Source organism: Lissotriton helveticus, chromosome 11 (genome assembly GCF_964261635.1).
Source record: "Lissotriton helveticus chromosome 11, aLisHel1.1, whole genome shotgun sequence".
NCBI classification, from domain to species: Eukaryota; Metazoa; Chordata; class Amphibia; order Caudata; family Salamandridae; genus Lissotriton; species Lissotriton helveticus.
The window spans coordinates 317,966,898-317,989,300 of NC_136072.1; the positions used below are offsets into that span (position 1 = coordinate 317,966,898).

The 22,403-nt window shown below is 43.7% G+C and overlaps 1 protein-coding gene across 1 annotated transcript in view; it reads right to left on the minus strand.

Annotated features, from left to right (window-relative positions):
* Positions 1-22,403, minus strand: part of CROCC2 (ciliary rootlet coiled-coil, rootletin family member 2) — a 1,301,560-nt gene that overhangs the window by 698,847 nt on the left and 580,310 nt on the right. Inside the window, exon 20 of the mRNA XM_078665477.1 lies at positions 11,358-11,527. Coding sequence (XP_078521603.1) covers positions 11,358-11,527 — 170 coding nt within the window. The remainder of the gene's footprint in view (positions 1-11,357; positions 11,528-22,403) is intronic.

The window sequence follows — 22,403 nt, forward strand, 5'->3', positions numbered from 1 at the left end:
ATGTTGCTCATGCGTAACACACACACATAGAACGCAGGACGGGGTCGATGGAAACGAGATATAGGGCGATCTAGTAGCAACAAGGAGTGGGAGGGCATATGTTATAGAGCACGCCACACAGCTACCAAAATGGCTCTGACAGACACACTCACGAAAGTGATTACTTATTGGTATTACACTCCGGAGAGAATACACAAGATCAACTCATCAGCTAGCAAGGACTGTTGAAGATACTGCGGCCCAATAGGCTCATTGATACATTTATTATGAGAATGTCCTCTAATCCAAAACTACTGGACACAAGTACTAGATGACTTTGACAAACACTTTGAGACTCAGCTGCTCAGATTCCCCACACACATTTTTCTACGAGTACCTGACCCATTGGCATACCCAATAAATTCCAGGAGGGGGCGCTTGATAGGCATAGCATTAGGGGCGGCCATGCAGAACATCCTTACACACTGGGGGACCCATCAAACTCCTATGTACACGGGCTGGTTAACCCGCCTATGGCATGTCCTGGGAATAGAAAAAATAACACTCACACTTGCCGGTAAGGGTGCGGACTTTCATGAAAATTGGACCCCCTTTCTGTCTTTACTGACACACGAGTTCCGGGAACTCCCATGTTCAAAATACCTACGCTTTCTACGGCTGCCAGAGAACGGAATGCTACTAGCCCAGGAAACACGCTGAGGTATAGCTAATTGGAACTTGCATAGCTCCACGTAGGGTTGAATAGAGGGTGGGTGGGGAGGGGCTTTGTTCTTTCTTGTTGTTTATATTGCATGTTTGACTTGACACTTGAGCTCTGCGTTACCCATCATTGAGCTTGGCCACCTGTCGGCATTCTTCTTAACCTCTTTTCTTTTGTGCCTTATCTCCATTCTCTACTTTTTTTTTAAACAATAAAAAAGATTTGAAACACAAAATTCTCTAGCGCAGAGTCTGCATTGTTGCCAAACAATAGAGTTCCATTGAATGGCATGTCCATCAGGGAAGCCTGGGCACCAACTGAAAAACTCGTGGATTTCATCCAGGCGTGGTGTCGAAGCACCACACTGGTACTGACCGCCCTGCCCAAGCATTTAGTAGTGTCCGGTCCTGATTGGATGATGGACATCGCTGCATCCTGCTCCTTTGGATAATTTGTACCTGGTTATCTCTATATTCATCTGGGACAGTTGGCATGATCTCTCTAAGTCCCATAATGCATGAGAGTACGTCTGGGGTGACAACTGACAATGACTAAGCTCAAGGCCAGGTTTGTTTCCCTAGAGCTTCTATTCATTTGAACTTCCCTATCGGAGGTGTAGTGGAGAATGTACTGAGGTTAAGTCTAACAGTGGATGCTTGAACCACCAAGCTTTCTGACATAGGATGTTGGTTCAGGAGGGCAGGGTCTATGCCTTCTACCCACTTGACTAGTTACCAACGGGCAAGAAGAGGGTTCTGCTTTGTTGAACAGCAAGAGTTTTTCTGAAGAAATCCGCACAGGCTGCACGAATTCTATGAGCAACTTATTTTTTACTTCTAGGCAATTGAAGATCAGGGACTTCTGCAGTAGTTTGAATGCCCGCTGCAAAAGAGGCAGATTCTTCAGTAGATGGGTGAGGGGAGAAATCAATCTGATTTCTGGGGAAACATCTAGCCCTCTGGCCTCTTGAAGCTTCATATAAAGATGGTCATTATCATAAAACTGATGTTCCTTTGTTTCATCCTGATTGTCATTGAGACATTGCTGAGTATGATCTGCTTCCGAGTGAAATAGATGCTGAATAGAATGTCTATTTGGGGTTAATGGTAAAGTTTGGTTCAAGACTGAGAGGGGTTGTGCTGTTGATTGAGGCAATGTTAGGGGGGGACTCAACTTCGCCCAAGGTCATGTCAGGATTTGGTTCTGAGTGCACTAGCACAATGTTTTGTTCCTCCAGCATCCGCGGCTTCGGGCCGATGTCGACACAGGGGGGGAGCAGCATGAATTGGGGTGTCAGAATTGGAGCCGGGAAGGATGACGGCCGTGGAGAAGGGCCAAGGTCTGCTGCATGGTCGAGCGGAACAGGCAGCGTCGGCTCGGCCAGTGGTAACTCAATTGGAGGACTCCTTGAATCCATTGGGCATGTAGGTGCAACAGAGGGATCTGGTAAGCTACCAAAGATTATCAATATGGCCTCCTTGAAGGCACTGGTCTGTTGCAGCATCACTGATGGCCCCAGACCATTGTTTATTTCCTTTCTTCTCCTTTCCTCACAGAATTTTGGCAATTAGTGCCTTAGCACAGTCTTAGGTGTATTTAGGTAATTCTCTCTACCCAAGAAGGGTACAGCCAAGGTTCAAATCATCAAGACAGCTGCTGGCTGAACCTAATTATAGTTAAAAAAATATGTTATATAGTTCAAGTCTATGGCTTTTTATGTCAGAGACATGATCAAATGCGACATTGCCTAAATCCGCAGTGAGGGGAACGGCCACAATACTCACAGCTTGCTGTCACTTCTGTCTTTGCTACCACGTCATTGGAGCCACTAGCGCGGCCGTGAGGGGAACGACTTGGCTCAAGATCAGGACCACAGTTCCCAGGGGGCTCTGCGAGGTGCAGAGCCCGTGACGCTGCCGGAGGGCGCCAGAGGCCCTCAAAAATGGCACGGCCCTCCCGTAGCGCGGGATGCGTGCGGGCCAAGGGCGGGCCCGTCCGCGCCCGTCAGCAACCGGAAGAGGCCGGGCTGGGCCACCCCCTTTTTATTTGGCTTTTACAATGGGTAAGCGGAAACTTCTCTCTACCATAGATCGGGGGGGGGGGGGTTAAAGCAAAAGTACCCAGAAAATCGGCAACTACTATTTCATATCTAACCTCGGCTGTGGGGGTATTAAATAAAGAAATTGCCAATGCAGAAAAGGAACTGGGCTTGGGTGTGAGTCAAGAGTTAGCTGCTAGGACCGTTACATCTGATTTTGAGGTAAACAATTCTGTCCCACTAGAGCCGCTTATTCTTCTAACAACTCCAACATGTGTATCTGGACCTATTCCTGTTGCCACTGAGGTTGGGGACATGGCGAATGCAACCAAATTTTCTTCACCAGCCCCAGTATTCGAACCCAAAGGGCAGCCCAAGAGGCTTATTGTGAAAAAGAAATTGACTAGGAGATTGTGTAACCGGGATAAGGGCCCAAAAAGTAATGATTCCTCCCAAGGGACTGCTGAAATTGAAACTTTACGTGTGACAGTTCAGAACATGGTGGAGGAGATTTTTACTTCACGCTTAGAATCTGTTCTGACTGGAGTTGCAAAAGATATCATTGACACAATGAACACCTGTGTAGCTGGTATTATGGAAAAGAAAAGTGTGAATGTATTAATTCCTTCTTAACAGCACCAAATCGTGTGTATGTCCCCTCTAAGTTAACTGAGCCGGCTAAATTTAATTTAGACTCGGGGCAATGTATGGATGAGGACTTGGGGCGTGCCCAATTACCTCCTTCCCGAGTGAATATCGACTTAGGGCTCCCTAAAACTAGTGGTCGTGGGGGCTCTACTGGGAGAGGGGGCAATTCCAGTAGTAGCAATAGGAACCCTGTGGCTGCAGTGGACCATGCCCAAACTTTGGTGAGTAGGGAGCTCCGTGCCCCACAAGAGACGAGTTTGAAAATTAAATTACCTAACATCAACCTCCCTCCAGAAGCTACCCCTCTGGTAGCTGTTCTTGTAAGGGTTCCACCATTGGGTGCTAGAGAGGAAGAATCTACTGCATCTTTGATAGCGAAAACCAAAAAATGGTGTGATTTTTACTGTTCTGGAAATACTGTAATTTCCCCCAGTATCATTATGGCAGGCGGGTAAGGTGGATAGGTAATTGCGCAAAACAAGTAGAAGGGGACTGTGTAATTCTTAATTTTAATAAACAAGGTACTGCTGACAGATTGTTTTGGGACGCATTCGGGGTGGAGAGGGGATAGGGGGGGTATTAGGGCCCTGCCGTTGGGATCTTTTCATCCCCTTCCTAGACGCCCAACTGCAGGTGTTAAGACCCACTCAGAGGTGTTCCCGAGGAGGCCACTTCAGGCCACTCAAACTCATGCAGTATACAATGACAAGGAACCCCAACTCGTAAGCCTTAATGTTAGGGACACATTACCCCAACAAGTTTCTCACACCCAGAAAGTCCCAGAGGGGCGGGTTTAGTCTTATCTAACAGGTTCTCCCTACTGTCCCAGCTAGATAAGAATGACTGACTAGAGTCTCCCCTCGCTTGTCATCGGGATCCGAATTTCAACACTCAAATTATGGATGTTGATGCTGACCCTAACTGTAGCATAAGTAGCTGGAATATCGCAGGGCTTAGATCAAAAAGGGAGGATCCGAGCTCGTTAAATTTTGTTAAAAATTACGACATTATTGCTCTTTAGGAGACATCGGAGAGGGAGAGCAATTTTCGGTTAGATGGATTTAAAACATATTGTTCGCCTGCTCGTCCATCGCCGGCAGGTAGAGATAAGGGTGGTTTAATGCTGCTCTTCTCCCTAAAGTTAAAAGGGTTTGTAAAGCTGTTGGAGGTAACTTCCCATAATTGTCAGATAGCCGAACTAAATACTCCTAACCACCCTAAAATATTATTAATTAGTTTGTATAACTCTGGGGAATGTGAATTTACCAATGAACATTTTTCTTATTTGAAATGTTTTTAGACGCATATAGTTTACAGCAATCCACTTTTTTTATACCATACTTATGGGCGATTTTAATGTGCATTTGTGTGATCTGAATTGTCGAATTGATGATGCTTTGGGTCCTGATTACCCGTCGCTACCACATTTTGAACACACATCTAAAGGGGAGGCTCTGGAGGATCTACTTTCTGGTGCTGATCTTTATGAACCAGGCTTTCATGATTTTAGTGAGAGGGTAGCTACGTTTAAGGCCAAGGATAGGGAGACCATCATTGACTACATATTTGTGTCCCCATCTCTGTTAGGGAATGTAGCATTTTATAATGCGAGGTTCTCTCCCTTTAGCGACTATAACCCCGTTATTCTTGAGTTAGATAAAGGTATGGACCTCCTGTGTGCCCCATCTAAGGTTAGGGGGCCATATCCTGTATTAACCGGAGATCAAGGGAGGAGGCTTAAATGGGCCAAGGTCGTCCCCGATTCTTTTTTTGCTAATTTATGTCTAAAGGTCAAAAATGACATTGCAAAGTGTGCAGATTATTCCACCCCGAATGATATGGTCATTAGAGCCTTTGAAGCTATTTGCGCCCAGGTTGCTACAGATTTAACTATTAGAAGTAAGCCCAGGCCTAAACCAGAGGAAAGGTGGTTTGACTCCAAATGCTCTAGGGCTCCTCAAAATTTAATAAAGGCACTGCAAAATAAACCCAGAGACAGGGAATGACTAGTTAGTCTCAGAAAAGAATATAAAATTGCAGTCCTTACCCGTAAAAATGAGATCAAATCTGAGGCCTGGAATGCTTTAATGTCCGTCGAAATATTGAAGGAGAGCTCAAAGTTTTGGGCCAATCTTAACAGTCCTCTTTTTTCAGGACAGGAGAATGGTAGCCTTGAAAACAACATCTCTGAGGACCAGTGGCTATCTCACTTCTAGGGCATCTATGGGTCAAACTAGCTACACAAGTCTATTTCTGTTTTAGACACTGGTAATGACTTACCTCTGTTGGTCTTTAAAGAGGAAGATATTGAAAGGGCAATAATGGACTCATCTAGTAATAAGGCTCCTGGTCCCGATGGTGTCCCTGTCGACCTTTTTAAGGGTGATGCTAAATTCTGGGCTAAAATATTAACCAATGTTTTTAATTCTACAGTTGTCAAGGGGTTTCCTGTTTCATGGTCCCAGTCTATTATTATTCCAGTTTTTAAAAAGGGCCAATGGGGGAATCCTAGGTGCTACAGGCCCATATCATTGATAGACTCTGCCGTTAAAATCTTAGGTAAGGTGATCTTGGTCAAAATCACTGATTGGGCAAATGAAAATGTTTTTTTTTCCAACCTTCAGTATGGCTTTAGATCAGGCCGAAGCACTATGGACCAGTGCCTCAATTTATATTTACTGATAAATAAATATACTGTAGCTTCCAAGGGCTCCATATTTATGGGCTTTATGGATCTATCGTCAGCTTTTGATCTTGTGAACAGATCAAGGCTATGGTCCATCTTACTTGAAATGGGGATCGATCCCTCTCTGGTTTATTTTCTAGCTGACCTACATCGGGATCTTTATGCGGCCGTTAGGCTTACCCAGGAGGGCAAATGCACACTACACTTTAAGTCTGGTAGAGATGCCCGCCAAGGCTGTATATTGGCCCCTTTACTTTTTACGTTATATATTAATGCCCTAGATAAAACTTTGGATAAGGCTAGTCTGGACATCCCGCGTGAGGGAAATAGGACCATCCCGGTCCACCTATACGCGGATGATGCCGTGCTACTATCACAAACCCCGTTATGTCTCCAGAGACTCCTAGATGCATTTGGGACCTTTATGAATTCCTTGCATTTGGTGGTGAACAATACTAAATGTCATATTTTGACTATGGGTCAATGAAAGAATACAGCTAAAACTTTTTATTGCAACAGGGCTGAGGTGACCAGAGTGACAGTTTTTACATACTTCGAGGTTTTATTTGATGATAGATGCTCTTGGGTCCCCCAGGTTAAAGCCAAAAAGAATGCAGTAGTGAGAGCTTCGTCAGCGCTCCTTGGCTTTGCCCGGCGATTAGAAACCAGGCCCAGTGAGGCAATTCTTGCCATTTACAGGTCGAAATGTCTGGCCATCACCACATACGGTGCAGGTATCTGGGGGTACAAACAAGCGGTAGGGGTTCAGATGGCAGAATATAAATTTCTTCGATCACTCTTGTCTGTCCCCAAATCAATCCCAACTTTCGCTATCCACTAGGAATTGGGGTTGGGCTATGTGGCTGACCTAGTGAGTCTGGCTCCCCTGGTCTGTTGGATAAAAATCTGGCTTAACCCAGAACTAACGCTGAACCACCAGATTTTAAGGGATTGTGTTGTCTTAGACAAAAAATGAGACTTCCTGAAAGTAAAGGTGGAGGTAAAACCAGAAAAAAACGAGATGCTTTCTGGATCTTTTCACTTGCCACTTTTAAGAAAGGCCTCAACTCAGAAATTCCTTGGGAAAATGCTATCTGTTAAGACTTCAGCAGTACTTGTCCTGCATCTGTTTTCCTTACATAATCTTAGGAATTAATTATTTTAATAGAAAATGAACAATAGCCATTCCGGGCCCCTCCAGGTACTGGAATGTCTTAGTTCATTCTAATACTATGTTATAAAGATAAACCAGTTTTTACTAATATGCTGGTCTCTGCAATTATTTCTTATTTGATCGATAGAATTTATTTTTCTGTTTTTTATGCCTTGTCGCATCTATTTTATATATTTTGTATGTGACTATTAGTTACATCGCATCTTTCCCTAATGTGTGCTTTTGAAATGAATTACATCCATAGTTTGGCATATTATAACATTTTCCACTATGTGGTCATTATCTATTTAATTCATTTCAATTTTGTGATTTTATTTTTTGTTATTTATCCTTGTTATTTCTTCTGGCATTTTTTCTAATAATCCTTTTAGAGTTTGCCCTTTTTCGAATATTGAATTATCAGCTATTTTTAAGACAAGTTGGATGATATCGATGCTTGATATATGCCTATTACATCGCGTTGCTCAGGCACGTCTTCATTCAGGATATCCTCTAGTCTTTTCTTTCTTTTCTTTTCTTTTTTTATTCTTAGTCCTTTGTTCATTTCTATGATCATTTCCCAGTTATTTCGGCAACTCCGCCCTTGCTGAAACACATTTAAAGAGATTGGTCAACACTCTCTAATTGATTCCTGTTTCGCTGACGGCACACCACATCACGGTAACGTCGTCAGGTCCATCCGGTTTTCAGCGTGTTTTCTCTATCAGGTAACTTTCTCAATCGGGTTTAGCAGAGTCCGATAGTTTAAGCCAGTCACCTTTAACATTATTTAAAAAACAATTTTTTTTCCGATTGTATTTTATTTAGTCAATAGAGTCGATAATATACACTGTTGGTTACCTGTTGGAACCGTTTATATAGATGCCTTGTAGGACCATTTAGCATTTGCGCGATAAAAAACTCTAACAATTAGATTAGGTACATGACTTGCAACCCAAGTCGGCAGGCGGTATATAGGTCTAAACTCATTAAATATACCGATAATCATTCCTGCACGTTGTGTTTACCCATTGTGGACGTTTCTTGATATCCACAGCCACTATCCTGCGACATTTGGAAACAACATGACTGGAACTTCATATTGACTTTTTATCGACTGAACCCCTAAGAATTTCATTTCCTCGCTCAGGTAAATGAATCAGCCATCAGCCTAATTATTAGGTCGTCTCTCGAAACATTAGGTATTTACGTCTACATATTTTCCTTTTATAGATTCTACGATCGTATCACCCGCATTTTGCTAATAATCTGTGAATACATGGATCGTGAATATATGGCAATTTAAGAAATATACCATTTAAGGTAAATAGTTCACTTATTCTTGTCTTATTTCCTTAAGGATTACAGTCTCTAGTCAATAAATCGATCGGCACTATTATTATTTCTTGCAGCCATTTAGTATCCAGTGAAATAATTCCATACAGCTATATTTTTCGAACTCGAATCAACTTCTACGAAAGACGCAATATATCTTCTTAAACAGGTACCATGAGAAGTATTTGTTATATTTGTCGCATTTTGGAACTCTTTCCGCTATATTTGGTCCTGACTATTATCTCTATAGGCACTATGTATGTATATTTCTAGTCTATTTGAGATTGAAATGTACAGATTGGGACATGAATTTATATACACCTTTGCATCAATGTGGTATCGTTGTGTTTAGTTAACTCATCGTAATTTTTGATATCAATTAATCTGTTTTATAAATCTTAATGCATATGTTGTATATATATATATATGTTTCGTAGGTACATCTTTGACCTGTCCTCCACATGAAACCATCAATTCTAGGTTTGTTCCTGTTCATCCTTGTAAGTTTGTATTTTTTCCTTTATGTAAATATCCGTGTACCAGAACTTGTCATTTTAATAAACTAAAAAAAGTTAGTAATATGCCTAAGATAGTTTTTGAATCTGGATTTTTGAGTACTAATCAATCTCCTGCATGAAAGATGTGTATCATATCACAAGTTAGACACAAAGTAGGAATGTTGGTCCCTCTCATGTTGGATCTTATGTTGGGTCTGTGGCCCTCAGCCATGCAGCATGTTATGTAATCATGTATATTTTCTGTGGATTAAGTTATATTACTTTGTAGATGCAAGCCACTATAGAACCGTAGTTTACAAACTTTCTTTCTTATATGTAATTACAGATTGTTAATTGTGGCTCCTGAAGAAGGCGTTTTCGCCGAAACGCGCGTCGAGTAATTTCTTCTTCATTTGTTCCTGGACACCCTGGCATAATCATCTATGGTGTCTTTTTAACCGTTTTTTGTTACAGTGTATATTGTGCTAATATATGTAATTACTGCATATCATAATTTTAATTGTGTATTGTCATATAATCTGGACTATGCTAATTCTGTATATGAATTTTTACTATGTATATTAAAAACATGTCTTGTCCTGCATATATGATTACATATAATTTTTGCATGCCTGTTTGAGTCATAATTGGGTCCCATATCTTGTTGTCTAACATCAAGACTGCCTAGGATTTTTTTGCAAATATTTGATTTACCCTGCCCTAGGAGTTTTCAATAATCACTACCCAGGGGGTCCTTGTTTTTCTCACACCCGTTGTCTTAGACAAAGCCAGTAACATCCAGTGGTTGTCATATGTTAAGGGTATGTTTATTAAACTAAGGCGCCCCGACATTTATAATGCCCCTGAAGGGATTGAGAAAACTGACCTAAAATGGGTAAAATCGCAGTTCCTGAATACATTAGGGCTGGAATGGGAGGATCAAGAAATAAAAAAAACTTTGGTTAGGGCTCATTATTTAATAATTTCATCACCATCAATAGAGCCCTACTTAAGAATTGTGACAAAGCCCTTCCATCGTTGGCTTCTGACCAGGTTTCGCTTTAACCTGATCCATTTCTCATTGGGTAATTTATCAGGTTGGTGTAAACCGGAAGACGCAGCCCCGTCTAACTGTGATAGCTTTTCAAATCAGGACACCATGCACTTTATACTGTTTTGCGATTTTTACACTGACATTAGGAAAAACGTTTTTCATTCCACTACTGAGAGGTAAGGGCGTTTTACAGGTTAGACCAGCCCTTATGTACCTTCAATTGTTAGATAATACCTGGAACATTTTTAACATCGTCAGTTTTCTTGTCGCTGCCATTCGTCTGAGAAGAAAAAGATTCCCTTTGCTGATTGGACTATGAATTTCTATGAATTTTAATATTGTGTAACTGTTTTTTACTTGATACATTTTTTTAACATTAAATTATTTATATCTTTGTGTAGAATCTGTTTATATTTATGCATCGCCCATTTGTATTGTATTTTCTTGTGTCTTAAATCTGTCCTTTTATGATTTTAATTAATCGAACAAAGTGGTTTTCACTGACTGACATGATCAAATGTATACAGTGGCTCTCTATCTGCAAACACATTTCTTTTATAGCTGCTTGTAATTGTAAATGTATTCATATATCGCTTCCGACCCCTGACAATGCATTGAAGTGCTTTTTCAGCGAGTAGCACACTACTACCAAACCCAAAATGAGTAGTTAGTAAATATTTTTTTGGGGGGGTGTTTCTTGTGCATTAGTTGTGTAAGGTTTGTGCGCTTGATTTCATGCGTGTTTAGTAGAGTTTGGAGTAGGGGTAGAATAACAGGATTGCCTATGAAAAGGGAGAGATTGGAGTACGGATAGAATGACAGTAATGGATTTTTAAAGGGAAAGTAGTAAGATTACATTGTGTATCACACCTACCACACACAAAGCCCCAATAAACTAAGCACCAAATATGACCTGAAGAAACATGTAAAGTCTGGTATTCAAGTTGCTGCTTGAAGCCTTGAAATATAAACTTAAGACATCAAGCAGTTTTACCTTTCCTCTGTAAAGTGCCTGGGTGAATTCCATGCCTATATTGTTCCATCAACTACTACACGTTCAATTGCAGAAAAAACGGTGAACTTGACTCTTTATAACTATGGTTGTGCTTGAGGACTGTTTTTGTAAATTACTTTTATACCAACTAGAGATCCTGTTAGGGTGAATGGCTGTGCCGTTAGAATACCCCATAAATAACAATGTCAATAAATAAATAAAGCCAACCCACACAGTGAAACCTTTAAGTACCTTATCCTTCTTGAGACGCTCAAATGCTTCTTGATGAAAAATTGCCTGGTTCTTGATCGACAGCTGTGTCTCCCGCTCTACCTGCACCAGCTTCTGCTCCAGCAGTTCCTTTTCCCTCCTCATAGTAGTCTCCTGCACATCCAGCTCATTTCGTGACCTTTCAAGATCCACTGTCAGATAGATACACAGTTGTCAGAAACTAAGACTGGCGTGAATGCTGCATTGCAAGAACATGTTACTTACCCGGAACTACAGTTCTCCAGTATGGATCTGTTTCATAATCCCTTCGCTGCGCCCATCGGCCAACGGCCGTCACAAGCACTACCTCCGTAGTGCTGCTCACGTCCGTTGGCCGACGCTGCCCCGCCCACTTAATCAAGCCGCTGCACCGTGGCAAAATTTGCACCACGGTTAAGCGGATAGAGTTGCCTACATTCATTATTCCTGGTAATCTGACGAGGAGTCCTCTGTAGCAAAGTTAAGTAGCAGTGAAAACAAAACACTAATTTTAAAATAGGAAACCACATCAGATTTAATAGATTATCCACCACATTGTCTAAACCAAACGTAAGGAGATGGAGAGGATTCAAGTTCCACTCTCCAGTGAAGTTTCTAGTTTTAGATTTTCTAAGCAACCGTGAAAGAAATAACTAAATGAGCCTTCAAAAACACAGGGAGGAGGAGGATCACATGTGTATCTGTGAAATATTCAAAATCTGAAGAACTATAGGTACAGTCAAACAACTTGTTACCCATCAATGGTTTTCTTATAGATTCATATGCTTGAATTAGGACTGGAAAACAGGATATATAGTATAATAGTCAAAGGCCAGAACAAAGCTCACCTTATCTGAGAATGCTGTGGATCACATCCCACTGCCATCCTTATTTCAACCTCACACACAGGCAGTAGGGTCTGGCAAACTTGTATGCCTTAGCCCAAGCTCCTACTTTGTAAATGTCAATCAGGTGCACATCTGCAAAAAGATCCCCTGTAGTCTCTCTTGCCATTGGTGGTATGTGTGATCTCTTTGCTTTATAAATGTGTTGCAGCTTTTTCATGATGTACCATAACGGTAGTCAATATTCAGGAAACCAGGATGTATTTAACCAGTGCCTATCATTCAAGTGGGTCAGCAAATGAGATAAACGACTGGCCAAATTAAGGAATTCATTAAATGTATGTTAGAAATGTAGAGGACAATTATGTAAAAACTTCTTTCTTCTTTTTTCTTACTCAGTAGCCTTACACATTACTTGAAGAACCATAATAAACACCTTTCCTTTTCAAGACCTTGCTCCTGATACACAGGGCGCTACATCAGTCTGGCGCTGGCTACCTCAGAGCAAGGATCTCCATCTATGCTCCATCCAGGCATCTGCCTTCAGCCAACCTCTTTCTGGCCAAAATCCAAAGAATTATGCGGTCCAGAATGGTGGGCAAGATCTATTCATTCTTAGGACCTTCAACATGGAACAAACTCCCTTTGGCGTTATGAAGCATTTGAGCTACCTTCCAGTTTCAGAAGAAACTGAAAATATGGCTTTTTTAGCATGATTAGTGGTTCTCTCTTTCAGTCAGTTATCACAGAGATGCAGAGCACGAGGAGGCTCCTTGTAGTAACAGAACACTTTAAAAGATGCTCTTTACATTACATTACATTTCCAGAACCACAACTCACATGGAGAAACAACCTTAACAACGCGTTGTTACATCGCAGTGCATTACAACGCAAGTCATTACAATGACTTCCTCTAGATGGCACTCTAAACTAAGGATTAGTGTAAGTTACTAGTCCAACACCTTCCCTACTGTTGCACACACTGGAGTTGAAATAGTAAAGTATATTATTCCAAGTCCAGCGCGCCATCTAGAGCAAGTCTTTGTAACGACTTGCATTGTAATGTACTGCGATGTAACAACGCGGTCATTGTAACGACCGCGTTGTAATCGCATGTGTTGTAAACACATGCAATGTTATGGTATATATTCCTCCCATGTGTCTGAAAAACACAGAACTAGACTCCTCAACCATAAGAGGACTTCAGTCCAGAGGCATAAACGCCTCAGGAAATCCAGCAAAACCTCTTCCCTACTCAGCTATCGGTCAAGTGCTTTTCATTGGAGCTTTCTTATATCTCTGATTGGGTGAAGGCCTGGCAGGTTTTGTGAGGATTGTGGCTGGGTACTGATCACCGGCACCACATAATTTTGCTATTTGCAAGAACTTGGTGCCATTGCTGGTCTTCTTCCCTGCCCCAACTAAGTTCAGCATGGGGTCTGGTTATGTTCCTCAACAGTAAGCACAGGCAACAGGCAGGGCATGCCACCAAATGGACTGCAGAAATATTGCCCCTGGCAGGCAGAGATGTGGAGCCTACTGGAAGTGAAGGGATTGGTAGGTAGGGGATTTAGAGTGCAATACCGCAGCCTGAATGAGGAGCAGCGTAAGCCCCATTAGTGGTACTGCCGACCCAGGTTTCCACTCTGTTTACTCTTTTGGTCTCCATACTAGGGTGATGACCTGGCAAGAAGGCAACAGTAACAATTCAGGACAAAGGGTCAAAATTCTGAACAAACCCAAGACAAATGATCATTTTTACAGACACATCTGAGGAAGATGCACAGTTATAAAATAGGCAGCTGACCGAAGTACAAGTCAAAATAGGGTTATGTTCTTTAGTTGTATTACACATTGGAGCACTCATATAGCTGGATGCATTTAACACTGAAAAAAACTAGCACACATATACACTCCAAGCAGAATTTGACAGCTGACCATGAACAATAGTGCCAGAAGCATCTCTGTGTTACTGAACGTAGAGTTAAGAGTTCACAGGCAGAAGCACTACTAGAGAGGGTGAAACTGAGAAAGAAATGATGGTGATAAAGCCGGAGAGAAGCATATATACAGAGATGGAGAGACAGAATGTTGTAACAGTGAGAGTAAACAGCGAGAGAAGAGGAAAGCAAGCGAGGGTGTGCCAACTGAGCGAGAGAAAAAATAGATGGTGAAATAGAGAAAAGAAAAAGATGGGGCAGAGAAAGGAGAGAAAAAGATATACAAATAATGCTGAGGGTGACGAAGAGAAGGTTAAAAAGAGAAAAAGGTATGGGGGCATATAAAAGGCAAAGTAGAGGCAACAGAGAGGAAGCTTGTGGGGGGAGAGAGAGAGAGGCAGAGACACATGGAATTGATGGAGAGATTAGGGAACAGATAGAGAAAAGGAAAAAGAAAGAGAAAGCAGTTGAAGAGGAAATGAACAGACATTATGTAAGGGTTCGCTTTGTAACCTGCATGTCAGAGTTTTCACTCCCAATATTATACTTTTCTAGAGGAGCTGAGAGGGAAAGTGCGGATTTTGATGATATATGCACAGAACTCTGATTGAGAATCCTGCACAGGCGTCAAAGAGGGCAGTATCTACTGGGAACAACATTCCCAAGCTTTCTTATTTTTACTTAAATAGACTCCAAAACGCTTGATAAAAAAAACAACCCCTGCTTGATCTTGGGTTGAATCCGGCAGAAAAGTAAAGAGGGTCTCCTGTGCAGTGAAGTGAGAGGAGGGACAGACTGTTAAAGAAGAAACAGGCCTTCTTTTTAAGGGTGCCTGTTACCTGTACAAAATTTAAATGTATGCAATGAGTTACTCAGACAGTCTCCCCAACCTCCTCGGGGTCAGTGTTGTTCTCACCCTTGCGTGCTTCTCTGCCCCTGCTTGTGATGCTGTCACTTTTGGGTGCTTCTCGCTTTCTTGTTTGATTCTCCCCCCTGTGTTCCATGTTCTTCTCTCCTCCATTGCCCTGTGTTGTGTTTTTCACTTCTTGTGTGCTTCTCCCCCAGCTCCCAGTGTTGCTCACTCCTCTGTGTGATGCTTCCACTTAATTATCCCCATGCTCTCCTCTATTTCACCAACCACCTAAAATCCTTTTATAGACACCCTACAAAAGTGTCTCACATATGCGGATTGCAACCTTTCATGAAGCATTGCTTGGTTAGTAACAGGTGATTAATGTGGGAGAGTTTTGTGGTAAATAAACCCTTTTATAACCTATAGGCCAGTAACATTGGATAGGAGCGAATGCTCCATTTTCCACTGCATCTCACCTTTTGGCCTACTGGCACTCATCCGCAGGTCTGTAAATCTCACTTTGCCGTTGCTCACCTCCCTGTGTCTTCTCTTAAGTCTAGAAGCTCCTGTTCATTCATGGGGATTCCCACTGTCCACTGACATACTAGTCCCAGAGGGTCATGTTCACCCATAGCTCTTTATTCTATTCACTTGCTTATCATGAATTGTTCTAAAACTACCCATTCATCCTCAGAACACTAATCTAATTTCCTCTCTTTAGTCCTCTAAGACTCTTGCTCAGAGACACATCGCTGAGGATTGTGCTCACACAAAGAACCCAAGAGGCTTCTGCTCAATTTTAGGTTTCCTTGCAATCCTGTTCACTACCTGGTATCTTGGAATTCTGCTCAACATTAGTTGCACTTAGATCCCTGTTCACCGTTTTGCCCTGTATCTCTTGATCAATCTTACCTAGGAGCTCCTGCTTACCCTCAGGTCTACCATATATATCATGAGATTCCCAAATGCTTCTGTTTTCTCCTAGCTCTCCTGGTGCTCTACACACACAAAATACCTGAGGTTACCACTCAGCACTAGAATTCCAAAGCTCCTGTTGACCATCAAGTCCCAAAAGCTCAATCTTAGGTTGCCAGGTAATGCCATGCTCAGTTTAGGTCCTCAAGGCTTCAGCTTACACTCAAGCCTCAAAAGCTGTGGCCTCAATCTTAGCTCCCAGAGGCTCCTGCTAACCCTTGGTTCCAAAAGGCTCCTGCTCACCCTGCTTAACCTCACGTTCTGTAACATCCTTCACTCTAAGGTTGCTGAATCTTCTCTTCGTCTTCAGCCCTGAGGCTACTGCTCATCTCCAGGTTTACCATTACTCACTTCCCAGGTATTGACTTAAATGTCACCACTGCATAAGAACACCTTCTACTCATACTCAAATAAAGCAGCACTGCAGGACCTCAGGCTGTTTGTCTTGTCTGGAGGGGCTGCGAGAACTGCTAGTTTCTGCCATCTGCTCCTTATAGCTAGAAGCTTCACAAGACTCCTTTTCAAGTCAATGGAGACACCGAAAGGTCTGAAGCAAATATATACACGACCTATTACATACAGTCAGATATACTAGACAGCAATAAATATTACAGGTTACTCAGGACAGATACATTATACTATTGAACATACATGGAAAACCCCTGAATGATTTAAGTGTCTGTTGCAGACGTTTGTGTGCACATTTTAGGTCACAGTTTGAACTCTGGCAGGGTCAACTCATCCTTTCAGGACTTTTAAAATTGTTACCAATGAAGAGAGTACTGGCAAAGAAAACATGTATGAATTAATAATTATCATTATTAATCAGCAACGTGTCACGTGTTACACCTCTAGTTATAGCCAAAACTAAAACTACGCGAAACCACGTCTAAGAATGCAATGCTCCAGTGGTGTACCAGAAAATAACAGGGCCACCCCTCCTGCAGAACGTGGTGAGGGACTATTAGCCTCTCATATCTCACAGATAATCAAAGGCCTTGGGCTGAATAGGGGCCCTCTGAAAGAAGGTGTCCCACCTCACCGTGCCACAGGAACTGCATGGCCCTGCAATACACCAGTGCAATACTCTGAGTTTAAAAAAAGATTGACAAAGCTTGGAGACACCTAGCAGCTATGGAAGAGTGAAACCCAGTGCGCCCTCTTGTCATCCCCCTTGCTATACCGCCATCATCCTCACCAATCAGTGTCTCTTGGTAGCACTCTATGGTAAGATTGTTTTAAGTTATCAAGATGAGTTGCCTCAAGAATGAGGCACATACACCTAGTCTTGCTAGCTTAAATAAGCTGTTTTAACACAATCCAGTGCATAGCACTGCCTTGCATTACCTTCTGTCAGGTAGGCGTTACATGGGTGGTGCATAGGCATTCCTGTGCAACCACCCATGTATTTTGATGTAAAGCCATATTTACAAGATTTGTAAAGGTGGATTTACGCCAAAATGGTGTGCCTATCTGAAGCTGGTGTAACGAGGAAAAATATTTTTGTTTCTCCTCATTAAGAGGAAATAGCTTCGAAGGATAGTTTTCTCTTCCTGCTCAAAAAGGGTGCCTGACCACAGCATTTTGGCACTAGGCAACCATATGTGCGCTAGTGCTAGGAGTAGAACTGCACCAAAGCTTTAATAATTTGGTTCTGTTGTACGCTTTCCGTTTCATGCAACGCATGCCCAGCAACTTCACTTGCTGCGCTGTTTGAATGAAATGTTACCGAATATTCCTCTTAATTTGGCCATGGGGTCCACACATAACTTTTGTCTTGGACCTTGTGCAGCACTCTGCTGCCTTTTGACTAGGGTAATGCTATCGAAATAACATATACATACAGGCAGAAAATCACTGTTTGTAAAGGAAAGGCCGTTATTCAAAGAATGAGGGAGAAATCCACCCAAGACTCCAGCTCAGCACATTTGTCTGTCAGATTACAGTGTGGATCTACAAGATTTTTTTTTTTATATATTTTTTATTTTAACAGTAAGACAACAGTAGGCAATACAGATATCAGGTGTTTCGCAGTGAAATACAGAACAGGGCCAGGCGGGGGAAATATACAAACAATAATCACTGTAAGAAGTAAAAGGCCCATCACGGGTACACATAACGGAAAAAGGAAATAAGCAATCTATTAATCAATCAAAAGCAATCCCACCCGCGCGACCTCGTCCACAATGTTACAGGATAATTAAGCCAGCGAAGACACCCAGACCATAAAGGATTCGTGAAAAATAAACAGCCCATCTCTCGTAGAAGGAAAGAGAAAAGACAAAAGGGGCCATAGAACAAAAGAAAGGCAAAATAAAAAACCCCACCCCTAACCCCCCACCCTGCACCCCTGCAATGGCTACGGCCTAACCCCACTAGCAGCGTGCCTGTCGCCCAAGAACTACCCTAAAGGAAGGGAAAAGAGAAAGCGGAGGAGGAGAAAGCAAACACACTCCCGGTCTCCCATACCCCCCGCCAACAGCGACCACCCCGAGACATGGTAAAATCAATATTTAGCAATTATACAAACCAGTCAGGGGAGGATAAACAACAACCACCCAATTCCCGTAACAATATAGGCACAACCCCGGCATTGCCAAAAGCTATTATATCGGATCCCAGCGATAAAGTTCAGCCCTGGCCAGTACGGTCCGTCAGAAGAGTCTTTACCACTCGAGCCGCCATTCTGATGGTAAAGGCAAAGCGTCCATAAAAGTTCTAGTCAGCACAGAAGGATCGAATACAGGAGAAAAGTTCACGGCTCGAACGAGGAAAGGTGTCCAAGAACAGCGAGTATCCGAAACCATCACCAAGGAACTCGTAGCCACATGGAAGACCATCTATAGATGTCTTGGGCGGCAGCAGGGTCAGGCAAGAGACGCTAGCGAGAAGCACGGGCTGGCTTGTTGGTAATAGGGGACCGTCAAGGTTCATGAATTCCGGGATATGCACGGGGACCTCGACCTCTGATGTGCAATGCACCGCTGGTACCATCTCTAGCTGGAAACTAAACGAGGTGTCGTCCTCAGGTTCCAGGATACCGTCCACTTTCACCATCAGTGTCCGGAACACAGCGACTGTGTGCGAATGGAGCGCCGCAATGGCGGCCACAACGGCCTGCAGCGATGGCGTGCCTTCCGTCCGCTCCATCCCCTCTCAATAGGCGACAGAGCCGGACTTGAACCCCGGAGGCCGGCTGCTCCGGAGTCGCAGGCCACGCAAATCTGATATCAAATAATGGGTGCTCCTCGTCTTACAGAACACACCTTCGCCGTCAGAGAGGGCCCCAGCCCGTCGACCCAGGGAAGGCAGCAAGGTCTCCGGGCACCAGACCCCACCACAGCAGCCGCCGTGGCACGCTGGCGTGTCCCCGGTGTAGATCGTTCAAGGGATCGCCACAAAAAGACAACAATTCAGGCACTCTTCAGGAGACCGGGCTCAGTCCAGGTCTCACGGCCGATGTTGTTCAACTCTGACCCGGGTAGTCCAAAAATCGAGGCCCCGGCTTCCACACGTTGTTAGGCCGAGGATGGAAACACGGCGTATCTTCGTCAGCCGATGAGGTAGAAATCTCGGGATTGCACCTTTAGAAGCAGTAGACCTTCATAAACAAGGAGATCAGGTGTAAGGTCAGGATTGAAGACAGGATAATCGAGCTGCTGGCGGAGGTCGGCGGAGCCGGGAGCTTACGCGGCCATCTTGATTCGTAGCCAAGATTTTTTTTTTTAAACAGTCTTTTTTATTTTTTAAATCAAGCAGATCAATAGCATAACAACAGTTTGTACATAACTGATCATTGCTTTTATTACATAGTGCGGTAGGTAACATTGTTTTACATACACATGACTTTGTAGGGCTATATCTCCATTATTATTCTCAGTTTTCTTCCAAGATGGCTAAATTGAGTCCAGGTTGGGCTGTCTCTCCTAAGGGGGTGTGCAAGGGTACCCTCTGTACTCATTCCATTTATCCATTATTTTCCCCCTTTTCTTCAGACAATCGCTGCTGATATAAACTGCTTTCTCTACTAGCATACACCAGTCCATATCTCGCTTCCATTCACTTCGGTTGGTAGTTCACCTGATCCCCATTTATGGACTATTTTTCGCTTTGTTACCATCAGTCCCAGAGTAACCCAGGTCCAGTCCGCTTGCCCAAGATCGGAGTCCTCCCATACATTTAATATGCACCACTTGGGAGCTAAAATTAGCTCCAACGTCTCTGTTCCATCTGTTTGTGCTCACTCCGTTGTTCACCTTCATCCATATCAGGATGTGACTCCATATATCTGTGCTCCTCCATAAGGCGCTGTGCCTCTCTCCTGGACCTCTCCTTAACACGCCTTGCCGCCGGATCCACCAGCGACTCCGACGGAGCCGGAACCGACGCCGGTATCGAATCCGATGGACCAGTGGGTTGCCCTCGAGGTCGATCTGGAGCGGGCGACGCCGGTACCGGCGTCGACGACCTCGGCGGAGCCGGGTACTGCCATGGCGGCGTCGGAGCCGGCATGAACGGCATGAATGGAGCCAGAGCATAGGAGTGAGGGACTCCTAAATTGAAGGCCAGAGGACCCATGGGATCCGAAGGTGCGCCAGAGGGGTACCACGCCCTTGAAAAGACACCATACATAGCGTTTAAAAACGCTGATGGGTCCAGGCCCGGGGCTGGGAAAGGTGGCTGAAGACCCTCGGGCTGGTCTTGTGGAGGGATCGGATTCGGCTCTTCGACAGGCGCAGAATCCTCATCCACATGAACTTCTTCCTCATCTCGAGCTGGGGACGGCGCCGGAGACGGATTCGAAGCCGGAGTCGGCGACTGTGCTTGCGACTCCGAAGGCGAAGCCTCACCTTCCTGATCCGAGACATCCACCGTGACCACCTTGGAACGTACCCTCTTCGGTGACCTTGACCTCGAGCCCGACTCCTTACCGGAATGACGCCGGGACTCATGTCTCTTCTTCTTATGTCTCCTCCTCGACTTCGAAGCATGGTCTAAAGCGGACTTCGAAGACGACTCCTCTCGAGATCTGGATCTTGACTTCGCTCTTGACCTCGACCTCGCCCTTCTCAAACGAGATCTCGAAGATTTTCTTCCCTTGTCACCCTTCAGCTTCGCCACCAGAAGTTTGGTCTCTCTTTCCCGCAGGGTCTTCGGGTTCATCTTCCGACAAGATGAACATCCATCCACATCATGGTCAGAGCTTAAACACCATATGCAGTCCTCGTGCGGGTCCGTGATGGACATCATTTTCCCACACTCCCTGCAGGGCTTGAAGCCGGTCTTCTTTGTCGACATGGCGTTGAAACAAAGAAGCAGGAAAGCGAAGATAAAGGCAACAAAGTCTCTAAATAGCTACTGAGATTCCCCAAAACCGGTAGCGTCGACGATGCGGAAAAAAGGGAACTGATATCATCACGCCGGCGTGGGTCTATTGTAGTGTTGGTGACGTCAGCGGAGTCGCGTGCGATGCCGTGCCTCTATGACGTCGTCCACGTCGGCGCGAAGCTACAAAAGAATTTCCGAATGTTGCTGACGCAAGGGGATATTCACAAGGTGAGGAATCCACTGGCAGATGTATCTATCAGAAGAAGTATTACTGTAGGACTATTAGGATATTTACAAATAAATAAAGAAATGTGGGCAGTATAACCATTTTCACAATGTCTATTCTATCTGCCATAGACAATGGTAGTTTTGACCATCGTTGTACCTGATCCTCGAGGCGCGATACACCAGTGCAGTAGTTACTTAATATAATCTCATCTGGGTCTCAATTTAATCATATCTTAAGATATGTTACAGGGCCAACACTTTACCTCAGCATATACTCCAGGGTGCATGGCAAAGTGACCGGTATCAAAGGAAAAATCAAAGATTTGTCCCAATTAAAACTGAGGCCAGAGTTTCTCCCAAATAATATGTATTCCCAAATTAATGGTGCAGGGTGAGTCTTGAAAGTTTTAACGTATAAAACCTTGCATTGGCATAAAAAGAGATAGCCAGTGGTCTTTGGATAAAGCAGAGCCGATGTGGCGTGGCGCTGTCTTATGGTACAGGAGAGTGGCTCCAATGTTACTGCGAATAACAGTAGGGAGAGAGGACAGTCCTGCCTCGTTACCCTGTAGATGGTTACGGGCTCGAAGGTATGACCATTTATTCGTACTCCTGTTGGACCAATGTACAGAAGCTTGATCCATTGTATAAAGTTTGTGGGCATGCCCATTCGTTGCTAGATTGTGAACCTATAAGCCCATTCTATTGAATAAAAGGCTTTGGCGGCGTCCAATATCATTGCAGCAGTGTCAAATTGAGGGTTGAGTTGGTGGTGTAGTGCGAAGATGGTGCGTAGATTATGCAATGTAGACCGCGTCGGCACAAATCCTGACAGATCCGGCAATATCAAGATTGGTAGGAGAGGCATTAGCCTATTGGC